This window comes from Dermochelys coriacea, chromosome 5, assembly GCF_009764565.3.
Source record: "Dermochelys coriacea isolate rDerCor1 chromosome 5, rDerCor1.pri.v4, whole genome shotgun sequence".
NCBI classification, from domain to species: Eukaryota; Metazoa; Chordata; order Testudines; family Dermochelyidae; genus Dermochelys; species Dermochelys coriacea.
The window spans coordinates 89950389-89975188 of NC_050072.1; the positions used below are offsets into that span (position 1 = coordinate 89950389).

The window sequence follows — 24800 nt, forward strand, 5'->3', positions numbered from 1 at the left end:
CCTAAACTGCAGGGTCACAGATGAATATGATGTGCAACAAAATAAAACAAGACATTTCTGATCTTTGCCGTATGGCATTGATTTAACACAGTGCTGCCTTCCACGTTCATTTATAGCCTCAATAACTAGGGAGGAGTTGGGAGAGAGATGAGGAAATAGAAATTCTGAATCTTTAGATTGGACATAAAATTTCTTATCGGCCCTTTTACAGGTGGGTAGAATTGTCACTGGGTTATACCAGATTACTTCTTGCAGGATCCAGCAGAGCCTCATTAATAGGTAGTACAATTTGGGTAGATGACGTTGTATGTAGAATATCTAGCAGTTTATGTTGTGATGCCTTAATCTCCTCAAGTGGTATTTGTAATGGGTCTGCTATGCTTTTAATGGAGGTCCTGGAACTGTCTGAAAGTCATCAGCTAGGGATGGTGGAGGAGGCATGATTGCTTCATCTGGGGATGAAAAAGAGATATTGGTTAGCAGGGTGATCTCTGTTTGTTCTCATGTCCTGCTCCGCCGAAGTCTCTTCTTAGGGTCAGGCCTTCTAGAGGGAGAGGAATGCGGGGATGGGGAGGAATTTTCTACTTCTGTGAGCAATGAGTGATGCTAGGGGTCCTAGAGAATTGTTGGCGGTATGCTGTTCATGGGTCCAATACAGCCATTGAGGGAGTCCATATGGAATAGGTGGGGGCACCCATGAGTGCCATCAGGATGGAGTTTGAGGGTGTCTTTCTCAAATAGGTTCCATCTTCCTAGAAGTCCCCAGAAAAATATTTGTCTGATAGTGAGGAGTAGAGCCCTGAAGCAACATTTGAGAAGTCAGCGGCACAGACAGCTGCAGCGGCACAGGAGCTAGCAAACAGGGGAGTTTGAGTGGGAGTTCTGTTGGAGGAGAAGGTAGTTGTACTTGGTTTTGTATTTTTAGTATTTGTTTGTGTGTGTGTGTGTGTGTGTGTGTGTGTACGGGTTTGTGCTGGGAGAGCAGCTGAGCCCTGCTTAGGGGGTGGGGCTTCTGACTAGGGGCCCTATAAAGGTAGCCAGCCAGCCAGCCAGGCAGTGGCACAGACAGCTGCAGCGACACAGGAGCTAGCAAACAGAGCTGTAAACAGGGGAGTTTGAGTGGGAGTTCGAAAGGGGAGTTTGGATTGTGGTGCTTGTTTGGGGTTTGCTTTTGCTGGGGGGGGGTGGTCTTTTTGGTGTGGCTTATGTTTCCCAGATTAACAGGATTTAGGTAGGAAGTAGATGACAGATACAGAGGCAGCTGTGGGAGTGACTCCTGTAGTGGAAGACACATTGAGGATGACTGGATGTGGAAGCTGTGGTATGTACATGATCCTGGAGGGGGGAACCGGTAAGAGTTTTTTCTGCATGAAATGTCGTCTGATAGAGCTGATGGAGGAAAAGATCCGAGGTTTGGAGATGCAGGTGGAAAGTCTCGTTGAGTTTAGGAAGGGGTTTGAGCAGATGATGGAGAAAAGATGTGAGGTATCTGAAGGGAAAAGCTCAGACTCACAGATGGAAGCAGGGCTGGGGAATTTTGAGGAGAGACTGGATGAGGAAAGTGGTCAGTGGAAACATGTGACTCAAAGAACCAGGCAGAGAAAAAGACGGGCTAGTGAAGGAGAAATAGAGCTTAGGAACAGGTTTGCAGAGTTGGAAAATGAAGAAGGGGCTCAGCAGGTACTTGTTGAAGGTGGAAGGGTAAGGAAGAAGAGAAGAGAGGCTAGTCCTATAGGAAAAGCGGAAGAGTCAAGGGAGACTACACCAAATATGAGCCCCAGGAGGATACAGGATGGGTTGAAGAAGATTGTAAGGGAAAATAGGAATGGAAAGAACTTGCAGCCAGAGGGAACAGGGGAGAGACTGGAGAATAGCACTGTCACCAGGAAAAGGCAGGTCTATGTGATCGGGGACTCTTTATTGAGAAGAATAGACAGGCCTGTAACTAGAGCTGATCCTGAGAATAGAAGGGTGTGCTGTCTTCCGGGTGCTAAGATACGGGATGTAGACCTGAGGTTGAAAAGGATCCTCAAGGGAGCGGGAAAGAATCCCCTAATTATCCTTCATGTGGGAACAAATGATACAGCCAGATTCTCGCTGGAAAGTATCAAGGGAGACTATGCTAGGCTGGGGAAGACGCTTAAGGAAATTGAGGCTCAGGTGATCTTTAGCGGGATCCTTCCTGTTCCTAGAGAAGGGCAACAAAGGTCTGACAAGATTATGACCGTCAACAGATGGCTTAGGCAGTGGTGCTATAAGGAGGGCTTTGGGATGTATGGCCACTGGGAGGCATTCACGGACAGAGGTCAGTTCTCTCGGGATGGACTTCATCTGAGTAGGGAAGGAAATAGACTTCTAGGATCGAGGCTGGCACAACTGATAAAGAGAGCTTTAAACTAGGAATTGGGGGGAGATGGATGGGAGATGTCCAGAAAATCTCCACGCCAGATTTTAGCACTGAGAGGGAAGAAGATGAAGTAAGAAAGGATACAGCCATGGGTAGGAGAATGTATATAAGGAGCGAGGGCGGTGTGGATACTAGTCTAATAGGTTATACTGGCTGTAGAATGACTGTGCCTAATAGGGTACAAAATGTGAGCGAGGCCAAACAGCAAAAATTAAGATGTTTATACACCAATGCGAGGAGTCTAGGTAACAAAATGGAGGAACTAGAGCTACTGGTGCAGGAAGTGAAACCAGATATTATAGGGATAACAGAAACATGGTGGAATAGTAGTCATGACTGGACTACAGGTATTGAAGGGTATGTGCTCTTTAGGAAAGACAGAAACAAAGGTAAAGGGGGTGGAGTAGCATTGTATATCAATGATGAAGTAGAATGTAAAGAAATAAGAAGCGATGCAATGGATAAGACAGAGTCCGTCTGGGCAAAAATTACATTGGGGAAGAAAACTAGTAAAGCCTCTCCTACGATAGTGCTTGGGGTGTGCTATAGACCTCCGGGATCTAATTTGGATATGGATAGAGCCCTTTTTAATGTCTTTAATCAAGTAAATACTAATGGAAACTGTGTGATCATGGGAGACTTTAACTTCCCAGATATAGACTGGAGGACCAGTGCTAGTAATAATAATAGGGCTCAGATTTTCCTAGATGCGATAGCTGATAGATTCCTTCATCAAGTAGTTGCTGAACCGACTAGAGGGGATGCCATTTTAGATTTAATTTTGGTGAGTAACGAGGACCTCATAGAAGAAATGGTTGTAGGGGACAATCTTGGCTCAAGTGATCATGAGCTAATTCAGTTCAAACTAAATGGAAGGATTAACAAAAATAAATCTGCAACTAGGGTTTTTGATTTCAAAAGGGCTGACTTTCAAAAATTAAGGAAATTAGTTAGGGAAGTGGATTGGACTGAAGAACTTATGGATCTAAAGGTAGAGGAGGCCTGGGATTACTTTAAATCAAAACTGCAGAAGCTATCGCAAGCCTGTATCCCAAGAAAGGGGAAAAAATTCATAGGAAGGAGTTGTAGACCAAGCTGGATGAGCAAGCATCTTAGAGAGGTGATTAAGAAGAAGCAGAAAGCATACAGGGAGTGGAAGATGGGAGGGATCAGCAAGGAAAGCTACCTAATTGAGGTCAGAACATGTAGGGATAAAGTGAGACAGGCTAAAAGTCGAGTAGAGTTGGACCTTCCAAAGGGAATTAAAACCAATAGTAAAAGGTTCTATAGCCATATAAATAAGAAGAAAACTAAGAAGGAAGAAGTGGGGCCGCTTAACACTGAGGATGGAGTGGAGGTTAAAGATAATCTAGGCATGGCCCAATATCTAAACAAATACTTTGCCTCAGTCTTTAATAAGGCTAAAGTGGATCTTGGGGATAATGGTAGCATGACAAATGGGAAGGAGGATATAGAGGTAGATATTACCATATCAGAGGTAGAAGCGAAACTGAAACAGCTTAATGGGACTAAATCGGAGGGCCCAGATAATCTTCATCCAAGAATATTAAAGGAATTGGCACCTGAAATTGCAAGCCCATTAGCAAGAATTTTTAATGAATCTGTAAACTCAAGAATAGTACAGAATGATTGGAGAATTGCTAATATAGTTCCTATTTTTAAGAAAGGAAAAAAAAGTGATCCGGGTAACTACAGGCCAGTTAGTTTGACATCTGTAGTATGCAAGGTCCTGGAAAAAATTTTGAAGGAGAAATTAGTTAAGGACATTGAAGTCAATGGTAAATGGGACAAAATACAACATGGTTTTACAAAAGGTAGATCGTGCCAAACCAACCTAATCTCCTTTTTTGAAAAAGTAACAGATTTTTTAGATAAAGGAAATGCAGTGGATCTAATTTACCTAGATTTCAGTAAGGCATTTGATACCATGCCACATGGGGAATTATTAGTTAAATTGGAGAAGATGGGGATCAATATGAACATCAAAAGGTGGATAAGGAATTGGTTAAAGGGGAGACTGCAACGGGTCCTACTGAAAGGCGAACTGTCAAGTTGGAGGGAGGTTACCAGTGGAGTTCCTCAGGGATCGGTTTTGGGACCAATCTTATTTAATCTTTTTATTACTGACCTTGGCACAAAAAGTGGGAGTATGCTAATAAAGTTTGCAGATGATACAAAGCTAGGAGGTATTGCCAATTCGGAGAAGGATCGGGATATTATACAGGAGGATCTGGATGACCTTGTAAACTGGAGTAGTAGTAATAGGATGAAATTTAATAGTGAGAAGTGTAAGGTTATGCATTTAGGGATTAATAACAAGAATTTTAGTTATAAGTTGGGGACGCATCAATTAGAAGTAACGGAAGAGGAGAAGGACCTTGGAGTATTGGTTGATCATAGGATGACTATGAGCTGCCAATGTGATATGGCTGTGAAAAAAGCTAATGCGGTTTTGGGATGCATCAGGAGAAGCATTTCCAGTAGGGATAAGGAGGTTTTAGTACCGTTATACAAGGCACTGGTGAGACCTCACCTAGAATACTGTGTGCAGTTCTGGTCTCCCATGTTTAAAAAGGATGAATTCAAACTGGAGCAGGTACAGAGAAGGGCTACTAGGATGATCCGAGGAATGGAAAACTTGTCTTATGAAAGGAGACTTAAGGAGCTTGGCTTGTTTAGCCTAACTAAAAGAAGGTTGAGGGGAGATATGATTGCTCTCTATAAATATATCAGAGGGATAAATATAGGAGTGGGAGAGGAATTATTTAAGCTCAGCACCAATGTGGACACAAGAACAAATGGGTATAAACTGGCCACCAGGAAGTTTAGACTTGAAATCAGACGAAGGTTTTTAACCATCAGAGGAGTGAAGTTTTGGAATAATCTTCCAAGGGAAGCAGTGGAGGCAAAAGATCTATTTGTTTTTAAGATTCTACTCGATAAGTTTATGGAGGAGATGGTATGATGGGATAATGGGATTTTGGTAAGTAACTGATCTTTAAATATTCAGGGTAAATAGGCCAAATCCCCTGAGATGGGATATTAGATGGATGGGATCTGAGTTACTATAGAAAATTCTTTCCTGGGTATCTGGCTGGTGAATCTTGCCCATATGCTCAGGGTTTAGCTGATTGCCATATTTGGGGTCGGGAAGGAATTTTCCTCCAGGGCAGATTGGAGAGGCCCTGGAGGTTTTTTGCCTTCCTCTGTAGCATGGGGCATGGTTGACTGGAGGGAGGCTTCTCTGCTCCTTGAAGTCTTTGAACCATGATTTAAGGACTTCAATAGCTCAGACATGGGTGAGGTTTTTCATAGGAGTGGGTGGGTGAGATTCTGTGGCCTGCGCTGTGCAGGTGGTCGGACTAGATGATCAGAATGGTCCCTTCTGACCTTAGTATCTATGAATCTATAAGTCATTAGAAATCCCCATTACCATCATCCTCAACATTACTTTGTAGAAGTGGAGCACTGGTAGAAAAAGATGGTGATGCCATCAGTACTAGGTGAATATCTGGAGACACAGAGGTCTCTGTCAAAGGGGTGTTAGCCATCTCTCACTGTGACATCTCATGAAAATTTAACTCCTGTGGTACTGACCGAGGTGGCAGCCATGACTGTGGCAGAGGAACTGGACAGTACTGCAGGCTTTATGTGCTCCAAGGTGTGTCCACAAAATGACACACTGATCTTCTGCAGTGCTGCAATGGTAGGTACCGAGAGCCTGGCTTATTCTATTGGTACTGACTTAGAAGAGGTAATCTTCTTCTCCTTATTGCCTCGATCCCCTGACAATGTTAATGAACTTCTGGAGCTGGAACCCTTACATTCTTTGGGGTTAGTGCTGCTTACAGTACCTGAGGACCTGCAGCTTTGTGGGTACTGAGTCAGGAACTGGAGGAGGGGAGAGGGAGGAGAGATACCAAAGTAGCAGCCTCCATCTGCGACCATGGTTTCTTTGACATAGTTTCCCTACCTGGGAACCGAGCTCTGTTCTCTAATGACTTTTTGAGAGTATTTGAGTTTTCCTCATAGAAGTGCTATGGGAGAGTTTTGTGGAAATGGTTTAAGAGCTCTATTTGCTCAGACAGGTGTATGGCAGGGCAGGGGTGTCACCGTGGCTTGGGTAAGAAGCCAAATGGAGGGAGCTGTTCATCATGAGGAGATGCAATTTAATCTCCCAGTTCTTTCTGGTTCCTGATTTTAACACCAGACAAAAATTACACTTCCCCCAAAAGTGAGACTCTCCAAAGCATGCAAATGGATGCACTGGGAATGACCCCATAGCTCACTAATATAGACTCACAGTTTTAAATGTTGCCTTTCATGCCAGGAGAGACAGGCATACCCTTCTAGAAATCTAAAGTTCCCCACATAAGAAAAAACCTGAAAGGACAATGGTCCTTACTACTTTTAACTATTATTAACTACCACTACTACAACTAACTAAGCTAAGTGAAACCATAGTGGGAGAGAAACTACAGTGGAGGAAAGCTCAACTCAGACACACCTGATGCTCCATCTCAGGCAAAATCATTGAGAAGGCATACCCTTCTAGAAATCTAAAGTTCCCCACATAAGAAAAAACCTGAAAGGACAATGGTCCTTACTACTTTTAACTGTTATTAACTACCACTACTACAACTAACTAAGCTAAGTGAAACCATAGTGGGAGAGAAACTACAGTGGAGGAAAGCTCAACTCAGACACACCTGATGCTCCATCTCAGGCAAAATCATTGAGAAGAAACTGAGGGCAGTTTGCCCACACAGCTGTATATACCCATGGTAAAGAGCACAAGGCTGAGCAGAGCATATGCGCAGGTCAAACAGGCACTGAAACCTAAAATCTCCAAATGCACAAGGCATCCCCACCCCCAAAACAGAGCACCCATAGTGACACTACCTGAAGAAAAACAAAGGTAATAAATTACAATTATCAGGTCAGGAAGATATACTTAGAGGGTACCCTCAGGATCAGTGTTGATTTAAATCATCTGAAAGAGGTATTAATCAGTATGCTAAAGAACTCCAGAGTTGATATTAAAATGAAAGGAGATGGGAACCCCAACAAGCTCAGAGAAATTAGAAACGTATAGAAAACAAAATGAGATTCAACTTAGATCTGGAACAACGATCTGGAAAAAAAAAATCTGAAAACAATGATGCTCAAACAAAAGGAGAACCCTGGGAAGCAGTAATGCTGAAGAGAACTAAGGATGATAGTTAAAACAAATTTAATACGACTTTGCACTATATATAGCTGCAAAAAGGCCAATGCATTTATGGATTGCACAGGCAAGTGCATCAAGGAGAGGGTGGTAGTGGTCCTTCTCTATGTGACTCCAGTTTGATAAGACATCAATTCAGTTCTGGGCAATACATTTTCAGAAAGATTCCAAAAAAGAGTAACTCAAGCAACCAGGAAACTAGAAAAATTGACTGATGAGGAAATGTCTTAAGAACTAAATATGTATAGCTAGGGTAAGAGAAGGCAACAGGCAGGAGACCTAAATGGATATAAATCCATTATATTTAAAGACTGAACACTAGAAGTGGTGACATTATTTATGAAGATATAACTAGCAACTATAGTTATGAGTAATAGAATGAAAAGTAAAAATTTAGACTGCTATTGGGGTGCAGAGAAGTTCCTGACCTCAGAGTCTTTCAAGAGAAGTACTGGATGCACCATTGCAAAAAACTAGAATGGACAAAGCACTAGAAAATGTTTTAATCAGGAATAACCCTTCATTGCCAGGGAATAGTATGGTGATCTAGGTCTTTTATATCTGTAACTTTCATGATCCAGGTACAAGGATTAGTTATAAAGTGGTTAGATAAATGGTAGATGCAGATTTTCCAATACATCTATATTACAATCTCCAAAATTACGTAACACTGTTTTTTCCAAATATGTTTACCTTCATTTTCCCACTGTACTTTGGATCAGAAATTGTTTCAAAGGCTGCATCTTTGCTCAGCTGTACAAAATCTGGAAACTTGGAAAATACCTGGTTGCATACCCTTTTGATATGTTCTTCCTGTTAAAAAAAAAAGGGGGGGGGCAGAAAATTTAATCACCACAAACAAGAAAAATGGAGTTCAGTATTAGAGATAGTTTGGTCCACCATTAATCTGTGAAAGAGTGAAATAGGCTAAAAGAGCACATTCTTGATGATGCTGGAATTAGTAGTAAATTTATAAAAGTGCTCAGTACAAAAGCATCTGACAAGAATAAGAAAAAAGTTGAGGTTTTAGCTTAAAGGATAAGAAGCTACATGGTTAAATATGAGAATTCTAGTAACTAGAGTCTGCCCAAAACACAAGATAGTCCTCTCTCCCATATTAAGGAAAATAAAAGTGCATTGCCTCACTTGGAAAAATACCTTTGGTGGACTTCGGCATATACTAAAGAGAGCATTGCAAAATTTTCATTCCCTAATGGAGAAGTTCCCAAACCTCTCAAGATTACGAGGAGGATCATTAATTTTCTGATCTCAAGTACCACAATGGAAGATATGGCAGCAGACTGGCTCGCAAACCATCCCCCCACTTTCTTTTTAGACTTTATTATTTGTTTAGTACAAACAAAGCTGGAGCTGGTCAAAACACAAATATTCTGTCCCAAAGAATTTACAATCTGGAGGACAGACAAAAAGACACAGAGAAATACAGAGGGAAGATTAAGAAAGGTTTTTAAATCAGTATTACTACAAGTATAACTTCACTTCTTGCTGGCTCCAAAGAAAACTTGATTCCTAAGGAACAATATCAGTAAGGAGAGGGCAAACAGACTGGGAGGTCAATTTCATGAAATAAAAAAAAAAAAAAAAAGCATCAACGGGCAGGAATGGAGGAGATGACAATAGAGCATTAAGACTGATCCTGAGATACTGAGTTCAATGGGAGTGAGGGTGCTAGGTAGCTTGCAGGGCCAGGCTCAAAAATACTGACTGATGGAACTAGAACCCAAGCTTCCTACTATCTTTGATTTTCCGGTTTGCTTACTGGCACTAATTGTCAACATTTTAAATCAGTCTTTTGTGTACAGATGTAATCAGACAGGTATCAACTGGTACACATACGATAAATAATCATTGGAAATGAATTCACCATTAAATAATACAGCAATTCTAGCCTACTATATCATACCAGTAACTATTTCAAGCACTGCAGCATACTGTAATTTCCATAAACCATTTGAACTCTTAATTTTTTGCTGTAACAAAAACACTACTATTCTTCCAAAGCACGCCAGACAGAAACAATATTTAAAGTGACATTTAGGCACTTACTATGGTGATAGGTATAAGTCCTGGACAGCGAGGTGTAACACTTTTCAAAGAGGGACTGCCTTCTTGAGGAGGCAAATTGCTAGATTAAGCCAGGAATTCTGCACTTTTACCCCTTGAGGCCTCTAAATGAAGGTGATAACATCCCCTTTCTTTTTTACTCATTTGCGGTCTTAGAGGTATATTGCAACTCTTTAAAAAAAAAAAAAGTTTCTATGCTGCCTCTGTCTTCACTTGAGGAAAGAAGTAAAGTGAATTCCAAGAAAATATCAGTGTGCCAAAATCAGTTTAGATTCACAAATTCCCCCTTGCTATTCTAACAATTCAAGCTGACACTGTCTTCTCCTTGCCCCGACTTTGATAAAAGTATTTCTTCTTGTGCTGTTCAAAGCAATTCAGCTCTCTCAAAAGAACAATTCTTTCGGAAAGCAATGCCCTAAAACATTTTCTATTTTTACAAAGAAGCCAACCCTGGAGAAATTCTTTTGATAAACAAATATGTTACAAGTAGTTGCCTCTGACATTATTTGAACACTAAAATGTCTACTTATCTACTGTTCCCCCAATATCACCAGAATTCAATTTTTAAAAAATTACTCACGACTAAATGAAAACTACTGAATAAGGGTTGTTCCTGCACTATAAAAGTCAATGGGAGTTTTGCCATTCGATTTTATGGGAGCATGATCAGACACCAAGCACTAACCAAAATACTTCAATTCCTGCTAGCTAGACAAAAAGATGAGAGTAAATAAAGTTGAAAAGAAGTGGCTGTCACAATTATAGCTAGCTGCTACAATAAGACCTTTTCACTAAAAAGTTTCTCCCTTTGTTTCACAACTTTGCTCTTCAGGCGGACCTAAACCAACCTGATGTTTGCTGGTGTTCTCTGTCTGTAGTAGAGCAGCATGATTAGCAACCTTCCGAAGGATTGTCAGGTAACTGAAATACAGTGCCCTCGTTGTTTCACCATGGGCATTTGTCTGTAGAAACAAAACAAAAAAAAGCAATAATTCTTCCTAAAAGTACAAACAACCTAGAAAAATATAAATATCCTACAATTATAGATATTCTAACCACATTTATTGGCAACTGGCAGAATCAGGGTTCTAGAACTCTAAGATGAGAACTACCATTTTCAGCAGAAAGTGTATTTGCGATTTCCAAGTATTTTTTAAAACCTCTTCTACATAGATTAATATTGGAACCTTACTGATTTTATTAAAAACGCAGCATGACAGAGAATACCTACAATTTTCCTGCATTTTGTAACAAATAGTATTAACAGAAAAGATTTCTTCAGAGCCGATGCCAGACACAGGCAAACTAAGCAATTGCTTAGGGCCCTGAGCAGCTCAAGGGGGCCCCTTATTAATTATTGGTATGTGTTGTGTGTATGGGGTTCCAAAAATATTCCTGCTAGCACTGCCTCTGCTTCAAGACAACAATGTTGTTTATATTTGTTCTTACATATTACAGAACATGTAATTTATAGAAAGTTAGGATAACCAAGATGCCATGTAACATGTCATATGAAAAATAGAAATGGAAATGTTACAAACAATTTAAAATCAAATTTAAACCACAGCTGTTTTAATGGCATCTTACCCAACAACAGCTAATAGTTTTCTTTCTGAAAAGAAACTCAACAATATTTTAAATAGATAAAATAATAATAAAATTATAAAAATATAATAATAAAAATAATTAAAATTACTTTAAATGTTTATGCAAGGTTTTCTAGTGCATCAGCAATGACATCAGATAACTGTGTTTTCCTGGTTATGGCTGACTGACTTTAAACATGCAAATATGCCAAAAATAACAGTCAGTGCATATCACTGAAGTCATTAGTTGACAAATAATAAAAATGACAGCTTTAGCACTTGCACTCCATTTCCAATATTATTCTTAAATGCCTACCATAAAATTTTAAACTAGTGCTCAATCATGTTTCCCCCTTCAACCTCTTAAATTGCTAGATTTCATGGGTAACTTCAGGAAATTATTCTATAGCAATCTATTTTACACTTAAGCATCCAGGATGTTTCCAAAGGCTTCCAGTAATTTCAGGTGTCATTAGCGAATTGAATGAAATGGAGGGTCACTTTTCTCTACAAAGCATCATGAGACATAGAAGCAAGGAAAGAGCTAATGTTAAAATTAGTGAAAAACCAGCAGCACACCTTCATAATGTAAAATCTATTAATAAAATAAACGATCCAAAAGCTGCCTTACTGTAAAAAGCATTTCAACAAGAGATAAAATAGATCGGGTTATCACACTGAAGCAAACTGAAAAACATTTATAATATACATGAGGAATAAATACAGTATATAAAAGTGTGTCATTGGCCAGTATTATGTGCTCATTTTACTATTATCGTAAAGTGTGTATTTGAATAATGATTTTCCATTACAGGACAACTTCTGCAGAGCAAATACAAATGTACGCTTATAATTTGAATTTATTGCTATTACTTAGAGCTGGAAGTGAGCTAATAGGTCATTCAGTCCATCCCCCTGTCCATGCAGGTTGTTCCCAACTGTACCTTTTCTAATGTTTTACCACAGCTCTAAGAAGGCTATTCCACAACCTAATACAGCTCAAATAAGGAAGTTTTTCTTTATATCCAATCTAAATTTTTCCATTCTTAAAATTTGAACCAGTTGGTTGAGAGAAGCTGTCCATAACGCTCTCAACCCAGACTGTAACAGTTCTTAAAATATGGTGTCAAGGGCAGAACAAACTGAGTGACCTGGAGACACAGATGTGCCTAGACAATAAAGGGTGATAGGGTACATGGAAGAAAATGTGAGAGACTGCAATAAGGTAAAAGTGAAGTTGACAAAACAACACAGTATTTAATATAGAGATAGAATACATGGAAATTAAGAAAAAAAATGCATTGCTTTAAATTGGAGAAGTAAAGACTGGGAAGAATACCAACCAGCCAAAAAGAGTGCAGTTTATTATTTTGAAAATTATAAAAAAGAATAAATTCAATGCAGACAAAAGACAAGAAGTCTTCAGTAATTGCTACTTCAAGGAACAGCAAGACCAGTGGAGCTTGAGGCAACTTCCATCACAGCACTTACATCAATAGTTTACAGATGACCTGTGTCTCAATCAGTTTGGTTTATTTTGTCTAGGTTTTTAAGTTAACAAGCTGCCTGAAGTTATATGATTTTAAATGTAATCATAGAATAAACAGCATCGGCACTCCCAGGACATTTTAAGGGACAAGGTTATGGGTTTGCTGAAGTAACCATCCAGGATGCAGTTCTTGAGTTTAAACTGATAAAAAGAATTCTTATCAAAGCCTCCTTCTGAATATTTTCTCCTTGCATGCAAAGGATATACTGAGTGGAAGATCACAAGGGGTCAGTAGGTACTGTTAAGTCCGAGTTAACTTGAAATTACAGTTAAGTTAAACTATAACTAACTTTAGTTTCTTCCCCATGACCTCCAATTAACTGACACTATATATTTATATTTATAACTGGAGTTTAATTTCATTTTTTTCTTAAAGTTCAGTCTTTTAATAGTTTTCCTGTATGTACAGTATATTTTCCTTGTTTTGTTCTTTAAATTGATTTCCCTGTTTTTCAAAAATAGATTTTGTTGCCAGTGTATTTATATACATTTATCTTTTGTTCAACTTCCCCTTGTGAACGGTTACATACAGATTAAGACAGCCCCTTCTTAGCAGAAATAATCATTTGTGAATAGTGTCTACCGCTATCTCTTACCCTAATTAAAGATAGAGAATGTGAGAATCTCAGCCACCAACATGTCATAACTATCAGCAAATATTGGCTCTTTAATGGCAATGACCAAATAATGTACCTTTCATCCCCCCAATTTGGATTATTAAACAAATATAAAAAGGGATCAAAGAATTTCTATTCTGCCCTCAACTGCTACAAAAGTTGTGAGAGCAAAGGTGAGACAGCCTGTGTGCCTAGAGGAACAGTGGTTTGGGGGAATGCTCCACTCCGCAACCTCTCTTTTGGTGATCTATTAGGAACAAGACCTGCAAAATAGGTAGGGCCAGTCATTCTCTGAAGCATATTCCTCACATTGTCCAAACCAGCAGTGTGGAAAGATGCAAGTTACTGTACATCCTGAAATCCAGACTGTGAAAATACTTACTTTGTAACAACAATTCTTCCTTTTACGGCCACTGCTACAACTACAGGGCTCCCATGCTCGCAGTACTAAGCTTACATCTTCTGTTGCCAACACAGCCTGATATACTTGTTTCTGGAACTCTGTCAGGGAACAGTATACCGTCTGCCAAGAGAGAACCCCAAAATACAATTTTATGCAGCATACATGAAAAAACAACAAAGATCTCAATAAGAATATAAAACAAAAATGTTAAAATACTAAAATTACAGAAAATGGAAAATAAACTGGTAGATGTACAGGTAGTTAAAAGGTATTTTTCTGGTCCCAATAAAGAACTGGAGGCTGATGTGCTGGAAAAAAAGTGTGAAAATATGGTCAATAGGTAACTGTGGTAATTTTAATAGAATTGGTAAAAAAAAAATTGTATTAGCAGTATTAAAATCAAACTACATCAATCATTCTGCAGTTTTACTACCACTACATTTTCTTTAGGCTTTTTTTTGTGGGGGGGGGGGTTATTGAGTGACTGAATGAGTGAAGGGTTTAAAAGACCTAGCCATAAAGGTTCTTGCCCACTTAGTCAGAATGGTTTATTTGCCTTTTCCTTTCACCCCGCTTTGGTACTAACTATTGTAGAACTCTTCTACAGTCAGGGAGATAAAAAACAGTCAAATATAAGAGACCTATTGATCCTGAGAGTCACAGGAATGGGAGGGGTGGGGATCTGTACAGTGGTGTGTCCAAAACTCTTATCCTTCCTCCCAAAGACCACGGGTGGCATCTCCATGACATCTTTGGTCTTAACCAGCAGGAGACAGAAAATCCCAAGATCACTTCTGAACCTAGGCCACCCACATAGCAGCAGCACCATGCTGTGCTATAATAATACAACAGTAACTTGAACGTATACTCACATTAACAAGAGAATGAAAAGAAATAAAACCTGCTAGATTTAGAAAAGCACCTGACTGACGTTTGTGTTAATCTTTCCTTTAGAAGACACAGTTTGAATGACATTATTACAGGCTCTGTATGAAGGGAAAAACAAAATCTAGAAAAACAGCTGCAAGCTAATGTGTTTAATTTATTAAATATATTTGTGCTTGCCAGCTGAATAAATTCTCATATTCATCAAAACAGCCTAGTCATGATGATTTAAAAAAGTATAAATTCTTAAATTATGTTTATGCCAGCACAAAAGAAACAGCCATAATTAGTTACAATTAACTTAAAAAAATATAAACCATTTTCAAGTATTCTATTAAAATGAATACCATAAAAGGGGAGGCTTGAAAGTAATTGGCTTTTAACAAGTCTTAATTTATATATTATCAGACTCCACATCCTGCACACAGAAATGTGAAGCTGATATTAGCCATATAATTACAACTGTGCATATAAATTAAGCATCTGGATGTGTTAATGGTCAGTCAAATGTCTTGCTGGGCATTTCCATGCCCAAATAACTCAATCTGAACATGCAATCATAGTAATTATGTGAACAAATGAAGTGTATTATTGCATGTGCATTTTTGCTCACAGCCCTGGACCTCTGAACTCTAGAAAAATCTGACCACAGAACCATGAACTACTAGATACACTATACAAAACAACACTATGATATATTAACAACCACTAAGATATGATATATTTATTAGTATTTTGTAAAAATGGCCACTCTTACTCTGTCTTCCTTTTTTGGCAACTGATCACTAATAAAAGTCTTAGTACGTCGCAGGAAGCAGCCAGACATTTTTCTTGCTAGCTTCTGCATGGCCTTTCGACCTGTTGCTAGCTCTCTCTTAGTTGCGGTGTGCCTTTGGCCATGCTCCACTGGATCAGAAAATTCCTTCTTGAAATGTGTTCTGCTACCCAAAAGTCCAGGTATAGCCCTAAAAGAAATAAAAGAACAGTAGTCATTTGCTGAACACGAATGCAGAATATCCTCTTCCATTGATTAAAAGCATGTGAAATACTCCTGACTAACAGTGACAGATCTTAAATCAATCAGCAGCAGTTAAATGAATAAATACGACTCGTATATAATAGAAATGTATCATTCTACTTCCAGACAGTCAGCCTAAGTTTAGGCACCTAAATCCCCATACAGGCTCTTCAGTAATAATGACACAATCTTCAGAGTAGCTCAGCATCTGCAGGTCCAATGGATGCTGACTGGTGTTATGAATCAGGTTACTATTATTTAGGAGCTTATTTAAGGATTTAGGTGCCTAAAGTTTAGGCACCCAGGTTTTAAAATGTTGACTTTGATTCTTTCTGTTTAATTCCATCAGGTTATACAGATATCAAATAGTTTAATGAATCTGAATCTAAAGAAAACAACAGGAATTATTAAACCCATTAGGCATTTCCGAGAAATACTCCCCGTTGCATAATCCATTCTAACACCATCTTAATGTTTTAGTTGCTTGGATTTTACATTAAGCTTTGCTACTAACTCATCCCCTTCCTGACATTTCACTTCAGCCCACAATTGCTCCGTATTTAAGATTTTTAAAATGGTAACTAATAAAAAGATTATTTTGTTTGCACGTTCCATTCCCTCATCTGGGGGTCTTTTTTCCTCTTTAAAGTTCTTTGGGGGTAGGGACTGTCCCTTCCTATATATTTGCACAACACCTAGCACATTTTGGGCACTACTGAAATATTAATAGAAATCATCAGGAGGACACACAACACTTATCTACATGAATATGAGTTGTGCATTTTAGACAAGAAGGGAGCAAAGTGCCGGAGACTGGGAGCTAAATAATTATCCTTATCCTGTTACCACTGGAAAGAAGTTGGGGGGGGGGGATAAATAATAAGAGAAAAGAACTCCTCCCCTGATTACCAGTACCCAAAAGAGTGAGGGGATGAGGACGCCCCCAAGTTTACCAGGTACAAGCTATCTAAGACTACTCTAAAAGATGGGTTATTCCAACAGTTTGGGGGCAGTGCCTTGGTGGGAAACCACATGTACTTCCAGCAGAAACAAGACAAAAGTGTGATGGAATTCCTACTATAACAGTTTCTGGACACTGCTGAGCCCACACCATTGCCACCCTGTCACTTCTCTGGATAAGTCTTAATTAAAATATTAACTTCTTACTTACCAGTCCATGACACACCATAATTCTTTCATGTTGTTCTGAAGAATGGTTCCAGTAAGACCTATACGAACACTGCATTTTAAAGCCTTCATAGTTTGGGTTATTTGAGCCTTTGGATTCTTGATTCTGTGTGCTTCATCTACAATTACAGCTGACCATTCTAGGCTGTGGATCAACAGGAAATACAGTTTCATGTAGCTGTCGCTTGCATTATCTCACAAACGTACTTAGAATTAGCTGTGTTTCCTCACAATTGTTGACTAAAAGCAAGTGACTTAAAAAAAATGCCATCAACTTAAAAAAATTCAAAGACAAGTCCAAATGTTACAAGTAACACTTGATATTACTGTAAGTGAAAAAAAAATCAGCTAACTTTATGTATTTTACATCCTGTTGCGTGTACTCAGTTTCACTATAATCAATTTGTTCAGATCCCTCACACAGATAAATGCAAGAGAAATAATGTTTCAGGAGACAGAAAAAATTGATTTTACCATCACATACAATGGGACTTAGGTATAATATCTGAGATTTTTAAAATGCTCTTAAAAAAATCCTCAGATTTCAAGATGGAAGTGTGCCTTAAACTGTAGTTTAAGAGGAATCTGGCTCCCTTTCTTGAGCATTAAATCAACTCTGCAATGAAAAATATGCATCAGAAAACTGTACTAATCAAGTTTTTTAAGCTTGCATGAGGAGAATTTGATTACATTCATCCATTATTCACCTGTAGTTTATATTTACTTTGCTATGACTAGAAATTAGGCTATTTCCAAGCCGGCAGCTAGCTGAGCCATTCACTATAGCTAGAGCCCTATCAAATTCACAGCCATGAAAATCATGTTACGACTGTGAAATCTGGTCTCCCCCTGTGAAATCTGGTCTTTTGTTTGTTTTTACCTTATACTATACAGATTTCACAGGCATTTCTTAAACTGAGGGTCCTGACCCAAAAGGGTGTTGCGGGCAGGGGGGGTCGCAAGGTTATTTTAGGGGGGCTGTGGTATTGTCACTCTTACTTCTGTGCTGCCTTCAGAGGCAGCCTAGCCGTGAGGTGCCCAGTTGCAGCAGTGCAGAAGTAAGTGTGGCAATACTATACCATTGCATCTTTACTTCTGTGCTGCTGCTGCTGCTGGAGGCGGCTCTGCCTTCAGAGCTGGGCTCCCAGCCAGCAGCCACCGCTCTCCAGATGCCCAGCCCTGAAGGCAGCGCTGCCGCCAGCAGCAGCACAGAAATAAAAGTAGCAGTACCGCAACCCCCTCTACAATAGCCTTGCAACGCCCCCCCCCCCCAAATTCCTTTTTCAGTCAGGACCCCTACAATTATAACACCATGAAATTTCAGATTTAAATAGCTGAATCATGAAATTTATTACTTTTAATATCCTATGTCTGTGAAATTGACCAAAATCGACCATGAATTTGGGAGGACCCCAACTATGGCATTGCTTTCGTAGGCTCCTGCCTTTCCTAAGGTTAGACTTATCTTTTAAAAAATTAATTTAGCGCACTGACAAGGCTTTGTGGCCAAAAATATGAACTATTGACAGTCATGCTATACCTATTCTGTGAAAGAGAAAGACTGTCTGTCTCTAGACTATTAATCCAGCAGCTTTTAATATCACTAACTCCACTTTTAAAAGATTTTTTTAAAAGTTAATTAATTATAGAAAGGTAGCAGATTGAGAACCCTGCTTACTGAAATCTTCCATTTTCCCCACCTAACAGGTATAGCATGGGTAGCAGCAACAGGAAAAACATCCTTATCAATGAGTCTGAAATATGACTTGAAGGGATCAACTGTAGGGATGACAGGATTGTTCATTCTTTTTGCTATCTCTACTGCCAATGATATTGGGGGGTTGGAGGGATGTGGAAGGGAAAGCTGCATATCTAGCAGCAAGGGAATTATGGGCAACTGTTCCAAAAGGAATTTGAACAATATCAGCAGCCATTGCATGGTAACAACTTTTGGTCACTATCAGTCTGGAATACAATAAAACCCCATGACCTAAAGGTGAAATGATTCCGATCACATGACTAATCCTCAATCATCCAGCCCCCAGAAAGATTTATTTAAATTCAAATTTATAAAGCAGGTAGAAGATTAGTTCTGAAATAATGATATTTTGAGCAATTTCAAAATACATTAACTTCAAGTTTGATGTTCCTTTAATACAATCAAGCAGCTGCAAGTAGGAGCAGGCACATTTTAAAGTATCAAGGTTTTTTCCGTTTTTTAAAAAAAATCTATTTTAGATTAATTTATTTTTAAGATTGAATCTTCATTCAGTACTATTGAAATACTTTAAATCAAGTAGCCCATGTCAGCCTCCTACATCTCAAAAATCTACTTTAAGAAAAGTCAGATACTCTCAAGAGAACATAAGAGATAAAACCATGGCTAGATGCAAAGTAGGAACAGGAATGAGCATATTTGAAAGTAACCAATTTCAACTAATCATTTCTTATACTCATGCATGAAGAGATCTGAGTATAGGGATTACTCCTCCCTCTCACACAGATTCTCACATCTCTACTCCAAACCACAGTATTTTTAAACAAGTCTAGATTGACAGAGATAGCTATAGGGATCTCTTCAGCTATGATTCAATCTAAATTGTTATCAAGTCCTGAAGGTGAACCCAGCTGTTTAAACTACAAGACCATGTCAAGCTGTCAGCAAGTTTGTACTGTGAGTTCTCTAGTATTTAAACAGTCAATACTGACTTGCTCAATTGATTGTACTCAAGGTCATGAACTATAGCAGAGACAAATTGGAAAGCAGGAAGACCTCAAATTCTATAAAGTCCTTTGGGGTATTAAGAAACATAAATATTACAATATCTCTCTTACTTAAAGTTTCCTGAATTAAAGGACCAACACAACCTGGCAAAAAACACTGCACTGTGTCAACTATTTGCACTGTATACCAGAAGTTAATCTACTGTGAGGACTTGTTGGGGGATGTGGGGGCAGGGGGAGGGGGAGGATATGGAGAGTTCTGTTCTAAACTGCATTGAAAGACAGCTAAATAAATACATATTAAATCATTTCCTAACATAACTTTTCCATGTAGGCAACTGCTCTATTGCTACAAAAATATTATATGATCATAAATGGGAGATGAGGCTGTCTGTGGGATCACAGATGAGAGTAGGTTGTCCATTAGACAATTAAAGCATGGTCCACTAACAGTGGATACTGACCTCTGTCATGCAACAGGGATATGTAACCTAGATGCATATTCTACTAGTAGTGATGACCCACAGCTTTGCCATTCAAGTTTATGGCAAGTATGAGGGTTGGAGAGAATGTGCACTGTGCTGGGAAATCTTGTGTTGATTTATGAGAATGGTGAATGAAGTATGTTTGCTGCAGTGAGGAGCTATCTGTGTTTAGGGTTATTATGTGTTCTGTGAGATTTGTGCTGAGTTGTGTCGGGGGGTGTGCACAGTGTTGAGCTGTAGGGGTGGTGAATAACGGCTAGTTGAGTTCATTTGTGTGAGGATATTGTGTTTGGGTGTTTTGCATTGTGCAATCTGTAAAGTTAAAATGGCTGAGAACTTAAAAAAAATACATGTTCCCCAAAGTTTGTGCACAGAACTGCTCCCTGTCAGGAGGGACCACCACCTCTTTGTTACCCCACACAGCTGTCAGTCCCACCTCCTCTGATCAAGTGTCACATTCCAACCACCACAGAACCTTTGGACTCTAACATTCCACCTGGTTCTCACTGGGAATATGATGAGATTGGAGGAAATATGTGTTGATGTGCATGTGGATTGTGTGGTGATGGGAGCTTTGTGCAGGTGGCAAGTGAGGGATGTGTCCTGCGATGGGGGCTGTGTGTGTTTGGGGTTACTGTGTGGACAGAGTTATGTTGGTGGTTTTGAAAAACTGCGGCAGTTGGACCCAGTAATCAACCATCTGGATAGTCTCCCTCATACAACCAATAAAATTGTTGCATGCTAATTAAGTGTAGATATTAACTCTGATATGGCAATGGAATAGGACTCTCGGCCTGACTTTGGCTGTACACCACATGGGTGTAATTCGTAAAGTTAAAATGGCTGAAAACTTAAAAACTGGACTGCAACAGATTGCAAATCACGCTGATGATTCAACCTTGTGATATTCTGAACAAAAAGAGCTCACAACCATGCTTGAAGCTGTTTCCATCACTTCATGTTGATTCTATACAAATCTTACATTTCAAAGTGACAATCCTGGAATCTTATTATGTAAATGAAAAAATAAGTCTAGGGTAGGGATTCTCAGGGTATCAAGCCTTTGCCATCCCATATATTTTAATGGTCATTGTGGGGGATAGAATGGGAGAAACAGAGACTAGTTTGCCTGACATTTCAACATTTAATACAGCTATCATTCAAATAACTACCTTCTTGGGGATTACCCATTAGAAAGAGATTCTGTTTGGTAAGTTCACTAATAATAGATGTACTGTATCTCCTCATTCCACTTCCCAGTAAGGAGACAGATTCACAGGATTTAGATAGTTGTCAAAAAAAAAAATGTAAAACCAAAACACAGTAGACTGTTACAAAAACCAGTGTTTGCACAAATGAACATTAGAAAAATGTTACATTACCTGTTAAGTTCATCCAGACATAGGCGAAGTGTCTCATATGTTGTTAGAGCAATCTCACACTTTCCCTGCTTGATGCGACTCAGTCCATTGTCCTTTCTACTGCCATGTAAAATAGCGACCCTGAAATAGCCCCAAGTGTCCAACTCATCCTTCCAGTTATAAAGCACAGAAAGAGGGGCCACTATTAGGAAAGTCTAAAAACAAACAGCTGTCATTATACTGCTGCAGAACCCATATCAAAAACATTTTATCAAGAGCTGTCATGCAAAAAAATCAAAATAATGAGCATTGTTTTAGTATTTAAAAGTTTGAATTTTATTTAATCATTTTCCATGAATGATATAATTTGCTTAGCGTTATATGAACTGAACAGAGAAGAGAAGAATGAGAGGACAAACTCATAAAAGTAAAGCAATCTAAGTTTATTTAGAGTGTGGGGTCATCAGAGGAAACATACAGTAAAATGGTCCCCAGAAGGAGTACTGCTTCAAAGCAATAATGGTACTTACTCAAGTTATACTGTAAAGCTTTACAAAAAAAAAATCTACTTCATATGGACAGAGAGAGTAAAACTGATGAAATGCAAGAACTGTAGAAAAATTATGACTGTAGATTGATAGAGAAAACACCAACCATCACTTTCTACTTCTATAGAATGTGCATCCACAGATCACAAAATATTTTACAGATGGGAAAACAGAGACACAGGAGTTATTCAGTAACTTGTTTGATATCACAAAGCTAGTTAATGGCAGAGCCAAGAACAGAATACAGATTTTTTCTCTTCTTTCTACTTGCATATTCCATTAAACCACAGTCGTTCTTATGAATTGACACAAATGAAGAATCAAAAGACACCTGCAACTGAATTATGTAATTAGTCCATTAACTATATTTGCTACAACTAACCTCAAAAGGCCAATATTGATTCATATTTTATTTGTTTTTTAAAATGTATTTTAGGTATTAGAGATATTAAACCTTGCCGGAAAAATGCAGAACACTAAAATTGTTCGTGGTAGATACAGTTAGCTGATTTCAACCTTTTTACAACATGTATTTTAGTTCAATGCATATATTCCCATACAGTAGATATTCTCTGGATTCAATTGTCAATTTTTGTTCAATAAAGTATTTCAAATTTACCTTTATGACTCTCTACTGATTTGTATTTAGTAAGCATTTGACTTAATTGAAGAATAAGAACATTGTATTCGCATGTGTACATGGCTTTTGTAAAAAGAAACATATGATCTGTACATGCCATTGAATAGGACATAGGACTGGGAAACAAGAGACTAGGTTCTATTCCTGGTTGTGATACCTTGGAAAGTCACTTAACTTCTGTGCCTCAGTTTTCTCTCATCTGTACAATGGGAATACTAAATTAACCACATTTGAGAACTGATTTAAAATACACAGATAAAAAGCACTACATATAAACATTAAGTATTATTAATACCACCATAATCTTTTATAATCCTGATCCCATTACAAATGCTTATTCAAAGGACTGTGGGACCAACTCATGCGCAAGATATTGAAAAGCTTCCATTTAGCACATTACTTTGGGTAAAGGAACAAATCAGAACTTTATGAATAAAAGTATGTATCTTAGAATCCTATTTCAAGCAATAACACTTATTACTTGTTTACACCACCGAAAAGAGAAATAAGGATTACTTGCATATTGTATACCATTGACACTTTTGTCATCATTTTTCTCTCTCTTTCTTTTCAGGGAACTGAACCACAAAGGAAAGTTTCCACCTTGTCTAAACTACTGCATACAGTAGGTTTCCAAAAACTGATTTTTAAGCAACATACAAATTCATTGTGGCAAAAATTATCAAATAAGAAGTAACACTAAAAGAGGCAATTCAAAAATAACTTTACTTAACTGTGGTCTACATTACGAGGTTAAGTCGAATTTAGCCGCGTTAGGTCGATTTTATAAGCAATGCAGCTACACAAACAATCCCATTCTGTCGACCTAAAGGGCTCTTAAAATCGACTAATGTACTCCTCTCCGATGAGGGGAGTAGCGCTAAAATTGACCTTCTGGGGTCGAATTTGGGGTAGTGCAGACGCAGCGTTGTGCAATTCTCCAGTATTGGCCTCGGTGTTATCCCAGAGTGCTCCAATGTGACCACTCTGGACAGCATTTTCAACTCTGATGCACTAGCCAGGTACACAGGAAAAGCCCCGGGAACTTTTGAATTTCATTTCCTGCTTGGTCAGTGTGGCAAGCTCAGCAGCACAAGGGAGCATGCAGTCCCAGAATCGCAAACAAGCTCCAGCATGGAGTGAACGGGAGACACTGGACCTGATTGCTGTATGGGGAGAAGAATCTGTGCAGGCAGAACTCCAATCAAAAAGAAGAAATGCTAATATATATGCCAAAATCGCACAGGGCATGGTGGAGCGAGGATACACCAGGGACACAAGTGCTGCATGAAAGTCAAGGAGCTCAGGCAACCCTACTACAAGATAAAGGAGGCAAAAGGTCGCTCTGGGTCAGAGCCCCATAAATGCCACTTCTATGAACAGCTGCCATGCCATTCTAGGTGGGGATCACCCACCACTGTCCATGGACACCTGCAAAGGGGGAGTCTCACGCAACACAGAGGAGGATTTTGTGGATGAGGAAGAGGAGGAGGAGAATGCGCAGCAGGCAAGTGGAGAATCCGTTCTCCCCGGCAGCCAGGATCTTTTCATCACCCTGGAGCTAATACCCTCTCAAGGCGGGATCCCCAACCCTGAAGCCGGAGAAGGCACCTCTGGTGAGTGCACATTTGTAACTACACTACAGGGGTTAAAAGCAATAGTGTTTAATGTTTGATTTGCCCTGAAGAATTGGGATGAATTCGCGGCCATACAGCTACTGGAAAAGTCTGTTAACATGTCTGGGGATGGAGTGGGAATCCTCCAGGGGCATCTCTATGAAGCTCTCCTGGAGGTACTCAGAAAGCCTTTGCAGAAGGTTTCTCTGTGGGGGCTGCCTTATTTCGTCCCCCATGGTAGGACACTTTACTACGCCAAGCCAGTAGCAAGTAGTCTGGAATCACTGCAGCACAAAGCTTGCAGCGAATGGTCCTGGGTTTTGGTCGCATTCATGCAACATTTGGTCTCTGTCTTTCTGTGTCAGCTTCATGAGAGTGATATCATTCATGGTCACCTGGTTGAAATACAGGAATTTTTGTAAGGGAACAGTAAAAGGACC

General features: G+C 39.2%; 1 protein-coding gene across 8 annotated transcripts in view; it reads right to left on the reverse strand.

Annotated features, from left to right (window-relative positions):
* The window catches only part of ERCC6L2 (ERCC excision repair 6 like 2), a 121035-nt gene that overhangs the window by 75336 nt on the left and 20899 nt on the right, over positions 1-24800 (reverse strand). For 6 of the 8 annotated variants that reach the window (XM_043514303.1, XM_043514301.1, XM_038401960.2 and 3 more), the window contains 6 exons: positions 21578-21771; positions 16970-17131; positions 15538-15745; positions 13875-14015; positions 10589-10702; positions 8349-8468 (listed from right to left, as the gene is read on the reverse strand). In XM_043514303.1, coding sequence (XP_043370238.1) covers positions 8349-8468; positions 10589-10702; positions 13875-14015; positions 15538-15745; positions 16970-17131; positions 21578-21771 — 939 coding nt within the window. The remainder of the gene's footprint in view (positions 1-8348; positions 8469-10588; positions 10703-13874; positions 14016-15537; positions 15746-16969; positions 17132-21577; positions 21772-24800) is intronic. The other 2 variants (XM_038401963.2, XM_043514304.1) reach the window with 2 other exon arrangements.